The 8,693-nt window shown below is 41.0% G+C and overlaps 2 protein-coding genes across 2 annotated transcripts; both read right to left on the reverse strand.

The window, feature by feature from the left end:
- Positions 1-201: 201 nt before the first annotated feature.
- On the reverse strand, positions 202-861 carry LOC111395166. Its single transcript, XM_023021171.1, has one exon. It carries the CDS (start codon positions 859-861, stop codon positions 202-204), a length of 660 nt encoding a protein of 219 aa, XP_022876939.1.
- Positions 862-1,518: 657 nt separating this feature from the next.
- On the reverse strand, positions 1,519-3,972 carry LOC111396498 (patellin-4-like). Its single transcript, XM_023022922.1, has 4 exons — positions 2,603-3,972; positions 2,384-2,508; positions 2,160-2,301; positions 1,519-1,982 (listed from the first exon to the last, which is right to left on the reverse strand). Exons 1-4 carry the CDS (start codon positions 3,917-3,919, stop codon positions 1,725-1,727), a joined length of 1,842 nt encoding a protein of 613 aa, XP_022878690.1. The 5' UTR covers positions 3,920-3,972; the 3' UTR covers positions 1,519-1,724.
- Between the last annotated feature and the right edge of the window lie 4,721 nt (positions 3,973-8,693).

An 8,693-nucleotide genomic window follows, 5' to 3' on the forward strand; every position in this document is an offset into this window, starting at 1 on the left:
CTTTGCCTTCTCGTCTTTTATTCGATGTCGGCATTCACGAACAATATGACCAGATTTCTTGTAATAGAAACAATCCCCCTTGAATTTTTTCTTAGAGGTTTCTGCATAATCTTCCTTAGAACTAGAGTTTTTACGCTTCTTGTTACCCTTATGATTTCCTTGAACCATGTTTGCCTTTTCTGCCGCTTGATCATTATTCTCTCATTTACGAGAGTCTTCCTCAATACGCAAATGACGCATGAGGGATTCCAAGGTATGCTTGGTTTCATCATGTTTGAGTTTCTTTTTATAGTCATTCCATGAACTTGGTAATTTTGCAATAATGGCTCCAACTTGAAATGCTTCAGGCAAGACAATTTCAGCATTCTTAAGATTACTAACAATCAGTTGTAATTCACGTACCTGGGCAAGAACAGACTTACTGTCCGTCATCTTGAAATCAAAGTAATTACCGATCAAGAATTTCTGGTTGTTTGCCTCTTCAATACGATACTTGTTGTCCAATGCCAGCCACAATTCTTTTGCTATTCCGATAGTCGTGTGTGTGCTGTAAACAGAATCTGATAGTGCATTCAGAATATGACCTCTGCACAGAAAATCATCATCCTTCCGTTTCTTCCGCTGTTCCTGTAATTCCTTCTTGCGTTCATCTGAATCATCTGCTTTTTCTTCTGGAATAGGCGCAAGATCATAACTCAGAATGTAGGACAGTTTGATTGCCGTCAAGAAGAATAAAACCTTCTCCTGCCAACGCGAGAAGTTATGTCCATCGAACCGATCAAGACGAATCAAATCTTGATTCATGACTTGAATTGAAGGTGCCACAGATTCATTTACTGTCAAATCTTGAAACGAAGACATCTCTTAAAACTGTTGAGAAAAATGTAGGAAAATCTGAAAACTTAAAGAACTCTAAAGCACGAAAAACTTTATCTTTTAAGAGATATTTCTCCCCTATCCAACGAAGTCACGATTGGGGTATGATAGAAAATCTCTCCCAGGATACAATGGAGGCGTTTGATTCAAATTGTGACTATTTGATCAAACCAAGAAGACACTCGAAAAAGAACTGATGATGCCAAGAGAAAGAGAAAAGAATATTTTTTAATGTATATTGCAAACGAGAATTCGCCCAGAATTTATAGAAATTGAGGCAACCGTTTGAATGGGTGTGTCCCTTGAAATGAAGAACACATCTGTTGGAAGTGACTGTCAAAACGAATAGATGCACCTATTCAAAGACTTTTGAAAATAATCCACGTTGCGCAGCGGCAAACACTGGTCGGTGCGGCAAATCATTCGCAAAACAAAAAAAAAATACATGTAAAATGATGAAACATATCTAACATTGCCAACACTAAAAAAAACTTCACCCCACAGTTGATTTAGGAGGTTACAAAATAATAATGCTATTTGTATATAATGGAGATACATAATGACATGCATACGATGAGGTGTTGAAAAGAGAGTAGGGAAGTACTCTTTTTTTTATTTGGTCTAAGAAATTTTGACTCAAATCATATCTCACCGTTATCATGTGTACGTCCATTATGTAAATGTAGCACAACTAGTTACAAAAAGAATGTTTTCCTATAATTAGCAGGGCATACCGGCCACCAGTTTATATCTGAATTCTGAACCTAGAAATATAACAACAAACCAGAAAAGGAGAAAAAATGCTTCCAGGCAATTGCCGTCAAAACATTATTATCTAAGCAACCAACTCAAGAAGCAGCAGTACTTGTGGTCTTGCATCTGTACAAGACTCGCTTCTTCTTGAAAATTCCATTCTCAACTGTGATCACAATCTTGCCAGGTTCGCTGTTTCTAAAAGAATTGCGAATGGAATCATCTTGCCAACTTATCTTCCTTCCCTTCTTCACGATTATGGTGTATGACCCTTCATCTGTTGGAACAAACTCCTCTTTGTAATTCACGTCCCAACCTACTATAGTCAGGTCCCACATCAAGGCATTTCCAACCTGTTTCGACAAAAACTGGAGATATTTAAACTATGCACAAATGATGTGACGAAAGATGATCGGCATAGTTGCCACAAAGTTTATTAGGAATAAGATTTAGTCTGTTGTTTATAAGAAGAAAACTGAAAAGAACAGTAGGAAACAAATATAGTAGATGCTATATTGTAGTTGATTTACCTCCGGTGCAGGAATTTCAATGGTTTCAGTTACTCCAGCCTTAACAGAAATCTCAGAAGCAGCATCTTTGGTCGAAAAATCAGGATCATTCTCTTTTCTAAGCCCTCCATAGTGAACAGGAATTTGCTCTGCACCAATGTACCTGCAATCGAGTGTCATATATCAGTTGTAGAAGCCTCCACTAAAACAACTAACAAGAGGGAGAGCAAAAAGACTTAGCTTACTTGAGTAGCGTTTCAGTAACTCTGGCTGGACGACTAAAGACAAATTTGCTCTTGGTCCTTTGTGTTAGGAAAGGCGATAAGAGCGCATTAAAGGCATAATACCAGAAAGGTACGTTGATGAAGATCTACATAAAACATATGAAGCTATCAATAATAGTGACTAGAATATTAGAATTTCTTTCTGAACAGAGATTATATGAAGATGAAAGAAATGCTTACATTTCTTGCAACAAGTTCAGGATAATTATCCTGCAGAATCCCCACAGCTCGTTTTGTAGCAAGCCGAAGATCCTTCCTTGAAGGTCCCGGAGTGTTCTTGAGATCATTAATTTGGAGCAATGAGGAGACGCCACTGGGCTTGAAATCAAGCTTCTGAATCTGCTTCTCCATTAACTGAAACCTCCATCTCAAGAACCTCTCACGGGCGGCTTCTGTACCAATGGTCTTGTCGTATATTTCATCATTTGCAAATACCCCATAAACATTGTAGCAAACCATATGGCCTTCGCGATCCAGTCCCCTCGTGTAGGCCATGGTGTCATATTCATTCCCAAAATCTTCCTCCATGATTGAATCAATCTTATTTTCCTTCCTCCATTTAAGGGTGTTCTTCAACATCTCAAAGGCATCATTGACTTTAAACTCTCTGGCTGTCAAGAATTTCAAGAGCAAAATATCTGTGCCTTTATCTCCCTTGCTTGGCAATAATTGAATTCCCCACAGGGAAATATTGTGATTAATTTCAACCTCTTTTTCCACATTTTTAGCTTCACCGGATTTTTCTTCATCATCCTCTACTTTTGATTTCCCCTTATCAACAATATTTCCCCCCTCGACATCTTCTTCTCCCTTTTTTTTATCTTTCACAGAATCTTCATTTTCCTTATCCAGCTTCTCCTTCTGGACTGGTTTCTCTTCCTTCTTCCCCTTGAACAACTTGTTCGTCAAAATGGCCTCTTCAATCTTCGATCTGAGCTCTGTCAATGCCTTTTTCTCATACCCCTTCAGATCAGAAAATAACCCATTTTCTTCGCTTATCAAAGAAGATTCTCCACCTTTTCCATCAGGCGATGATGATGAACACTCACCTTTCTCCTTTTTCTTCCTCACTTCCTTTCCATTTCCATCAGACGCTGATGGTGAACTCTCAACAATTTCACTTCCATTCTTGTTCTCCTCCCCCTTCGGGGAGGCCACCTTCTCCAATTCTTTAATGGCACCAGCAACCTTGCCATCTTCTATCAACGCAACTCCCTTTTCTTCCACATTCTCAGATTGCTTCGGCTCGTCCACTTTTTGCAAATCTATAATTGCTTCAGCAACCGTACCATCTTCTATCAAAGAAATCCCCTTTTCTTCCACACTCTCAGATTGCTTCGGCTCGTCATCTTTCTCCAAATCTTTGATTGCTTCAGCAACCTTACCATCTTCTGTCACAGTTACCGCCTTTTCTTCTACATTCTCAGATTTCTTCGGTTCTTGAGAAGCCTCGACTCGGTCCTTTATAACACCGCTTTCCTTTCCCTCCACAGCCATGTCTCTGATTTCCTTAGCGACCAGGGGAAGTGCCACCTAGAGTACACTGGATTTCGGTCCTAAGTATTTCTCGGCGTCCGTTGAGAAAATCATAGACAATCACAAAAGAAAATTCGAGAGTGGAGAAAATCACTGTTGAATAAAATGCAGATTCATATCGACGAACAACAAATTAGGAAAAGGAAGAGCTTCAACCGATAATGGTGATCAGACTGAGGTCGTGTTAATATTAAATCATTCACAAATAAATATGATATTGGTGATGAAGACAACTTAAGCTTGCAGATATCAAGGTTACACGACAAAATTGGTGCCACACATCTCCCTGTTTCCCTCTCCTTACAGTAAATTGCTCCCATTTTTAATGCAATACCAAGCAAAATCCCACTGCCGCTTGTCCCGCTCTATTGCTCGAACACTTGAAACACGCCTTTGTTATAGTTGGGTTACTTGATTTTATCCACTTATGGACCAAAAAGATTGCTTTAAATTGGGTTAGACATGGCCTGTAGGCAAACATGGGGCTTTATTTAATTTTGTTAGAGAGAGGTTATTTGATTCAATGGACCGATCAAACTATAACAAGAGATTGCGTCTAGAGGAAATTACACCCACACATATCAGGTCATAATTCAGATTTTTAATCTCAATAATAATATTATTAAATTGAATCAATCAACTTAGGAGGATGTATTCAATTGAAACTTTTAAAGATTTTGATGGACTTTTTTTTAAGTGATGACTTTTGTGGATTTCGTAAATCTTTTTATAGATTTTTATGGAATTAGTGAAAGTCTTATATAGATTTCTATAAATTTTCATTTTAAAATATAGATTTTTATGGAAGTAGTGGAAGTCTTAAATAGATTTCTCTAAATTTTCATTTTAAAACTTTTATAGACTTTTATGGAATTCAAAATATTTTTGAAAACTTTCATTTGAAATAAAATACATGTAGATCTGGCGTGAAATTCTTACATATAGGATGTTAGTTCCCAGAGTTTCCATTCTTCTTCCTATATAATAAAAAAAATTTGAAAAAAAATAATTTAAGACCTTAATTAATTAATTATAATTTTTCATATAAACTTTTATAATTTAATTAAAAAAATAGAAATTTTTCACACAAAAAAAAAATGAATGAGAAAAGAAAAAATAGTTTCAGGAATTCAATTTAATTTTTCATAGAAAATATAGATAAATAATAAGAGAAAGAGAAAGAAATATAAATGTAATATAATCATTTAAAAAAATAAATTTTAATCATACATGTCCATAGACGGTAAAAGGAAAGAAATTTTGATTTTTTTTTTTTTTTTTTGAGAAAGTCTCCCAAATTCTCGTGATTAATGATAGACAAATTTTATAATTTTATATGAGTATTTTCTGTTTAAAAGTTAGTGTTGACCTCGCAAATTGGACTCTCCACATGGTCAACCGATAGCTACTCCACGTATTCTTCCTTGCGCACAGTCAACGCACGATCAGATGCACACGACCAGAACAAACGGGGGTGGTGGCGACCGCATACACTCCGACGGTCAAGTTAGTATCAAGTGGTTGGAACAATACCAAGGTTGTGCTAAATAAAGGGGAAGAGAATATATATTTGCTTGTTATGGAAAGCTATCTTGTAAGAGTTTCATTACCTCTACCTCTTGTCATACCTTGAGTATTTATAGATGAGAACCGTTGGATGTGGGACACGTGTACGCATCTGACGGTGTGAAACGTCTGCTCATAGGCGTTAATCGACCACGTCTGTAGAGTGGACGGGTAATTACTTCTCTCGAGTTGAGTTGACATAAAGTTGATACGTCACATCAACTAGGCTCATGGAGGCGTCAAATCAATTGAATATTGGGAGGCAGAAAGGATCTTGACATAGATCTCTTTTTGAAATTGGCGACGGATTCTCTAGCAGAGAACTTCGGTCAGTTCATTAGATTGTCTGTGTCTTGCAGTGTTAGCAGATGATGGCTACACTTTAGAACCACTTCAGATGGGTGTTGCACACCTCGTACGACGCGGTGGTAGACTTTCCGAAGTGTTTCAGATACGGGCGTAACAGTGGTCCCCCAAGTTCAGGTATGAATATTTATATCATGGGTGGACTTATTTTCCCAATCGGGTATGTCCGCCTTGGGATGGGGACCGCGATTTGTGAGGGCTTATGGGTCGATTTTCTATGTTCATCGAAGCGTTGGCCACAGACAGACGCGCTAAAGATTCATTATTGTGTAAGTGAAGAACTTATCCGAGGTCGATGTGCTGCCAATTGGACGATGCGTTAGGAGATGGATAAAGCTTCGTAACGCAACTTCCGAGACGATGACCCACATGAGGGCTCCGCATCAGATGCGGCTAAGCTTTGTAAAGCTGTGTGAAGAACTTATCTGCCACCGGTGCGTTGACCCACAGGGGACGACGCGTTGGGAGATGGCTAAAGTTTTGTAAAGCTTAGGAGGGAACACAGTTATCGAAGCGATGACCTATAGGAGACTTCGCGTCAGGTGCATCTAGGCTTAGTAAAGCTGAGTGAGGAGCTCATCTGCCACCGGTGCGACGATCCACAGGGGACGACGCGTTGGGAGATGGCAAAAGCTTTGTTATTGTTAGGAGGGAACGCAGCTACCGATGCGATGACCCATAGGGGACTTTGCGTCAGGTGCGTCTAAGCTCAGTAAAGTTGAGTGAGGAATTCATCTGCCACCGATGCGATGACCCACAGGGGACGACGTGTTGGGAGATGGATAAAACTTCGTAAAGCTTAAGAGGGAACGTAGCTACCAAGGCGATGACCCACATGGGACTTCGTGTCAGGTGCGTCTAAACTTAGTAAAGCTTAGTGAGGTGCTTAATCTGAGGCTGGCATCTCTGACTTTAAATGATTTGATAGCTGTCGCGTATTTTCAAGGCGACAGTTGGGCACGATGCCCATTCCCAAAAAAGGCTGTTGCGGCTACTTATTGTGGACGGCTGATGTTGATCAAGATGACGCGTTTCGCGTGAGAGTGAAGGTCATAGCTAGATCTTAGGCGTAGATCTAATCTGGAGTTTCGTTTCAATGGCCTGGATTGATGATGCGACGAACAGCCTAGATTGATTGCATTTAAATTCAACGGTGTAGATGAGCTGGGACACTCTATAAAAGGCGGACTTGAGCGCTTTTGGAGCTTTTCACTTTTGTGAAATCGAAATCCCCATACTCTCTCAAAATCTTTGCATTTTCCAGCGATCTTCAAGCAATTTTCGGCGAGAAATCCCAGTTTTCGGTGACTCACGTTGTTTCTTGACTGTTTTCGGCTGCGGGACATTCTATTTCAAAAGTTTTAGTAAGTATTTGAAATTTTTTCTTTCTGAAAATGGCTTCTGAGGATAGTGGTAGTTCGGGTAGGAGGTTAGAACTAGTGAGGATGGATGAGCCCATTTTGGCAACCTCCTCTGAGATAGTCGAGGCGATTATTGGGGGGGAGAACCTATGGAAGAGGCCAGATAGCCCAGCTGACACATCTGTGCATTGGGGGGTGTCGAATTACCCCTCTAAGCTAAAGGGTGCCGACCTGGAGAGATTTAGGGCTGAATATAGGATCCCAGATAGTGTAGATCTGATCCTACCAGAACCTGACGAGTGGGCCTGCTACCCTAGGCTGGGGTGCGTGGCCATTAGCGAGGCAATCCTTAGGGCTGGCCTTAGGCTCTCAATCCACCCTTTCTTCCGTATGGTATTTAGGTCATACGACTTAGCTCCTACCCAATTGAACCCGAAGTCCTGGAGCCAAATGGTGGGCTCCTGGATGTTGTGGAAGGAGGCGTCGCTTGGAGTGGAGATGCCTTTTTCTGTATTCTAGATCCTTTACATCCCCAAGGTAGCTATTGGGGAGGGGGGATAAGACCAGGGACTGGTACTACTTAACCTCATGGGGTTCCCACACTTCATTCGTGCTTGATCTGCCGAGCTCCATCAAGGAGTGGAAAAGCTCGTGGTGCTAGGCTGCCTGGAGATGGGACACGATGGAGGAGGACCCCCTGGCGCCTCTTACGGTCCCCACAAAGTATTCAACACTTAGTGAGTTCTGTGGCTTTATGTATCTTGTTTATTCTTCTTCGGTTCGGTTATTAACTGTTCTGTTTGTTTTTTGAAGGTTCTCTTCCTCAGTGTGAGGTTTCCACTGGCAACTTCGACATCATCTGCATTATTTATCAACTGCCTTCGAAGAAGAGGTCATACCACCAGTTGATAAGGAAAAACATTCACTTCGTGACGCACGATTTGATGGCCTCCCAAGGTAAATATCCCAAAGCGAATTCCTTCAGTACTTTTTGAACTCTTTATACGTATTAATTTGCCTGTCCCCTCGCAGATAACTTTAATAAGAAGCTGCCTCTAAGGCCAGACTTCAAGACCATCCAGAGGATGATGGCCGAGGTGAGAGCCTTGAAGACTTCCTTGTCTGCATACAAAAAGCAGATAGAGGATCTAGTGGAGGCCAGTAAGAGGCTCCAGCCTCCCACCGAGGAGAAGGTGGTGGAGGACCCAGATGCCAATCTGCTGCGAAAAGGGAAGAGGCCTGCCGCTGCCTCGCAGCTCCAAACTGTGGCGAGGTCGCCTCCGGCTTCGAGGTAGACCACAATTCCAACCGGGGTAGTCATCCCGAAGAAGAGGCCTGCGTCTTCAGAGGCTTCTCTTGCCCCGGCTACGTCGCCAATCGCCACTGTGCCCATTGCTCAGCGTCGGGGTAGCAAAAGAGGAAAAAGGCCTATCCTTCAAAAG

This window comes from Olea europaea, chromosome 6 (genome assembly GCF_002742605.1).
Source record: "Olea europaea var. sylvestris chromosome 6, O_europaea_v1, whole genome shotgun sequence".
In the NCBI taxonomy this organism is placed as follows: Eukaryota; Viridiplantae; Streptophyta; class Magnoliopsida; order Lamiales; family Oleaceae; genus Olea; species Olea europaea.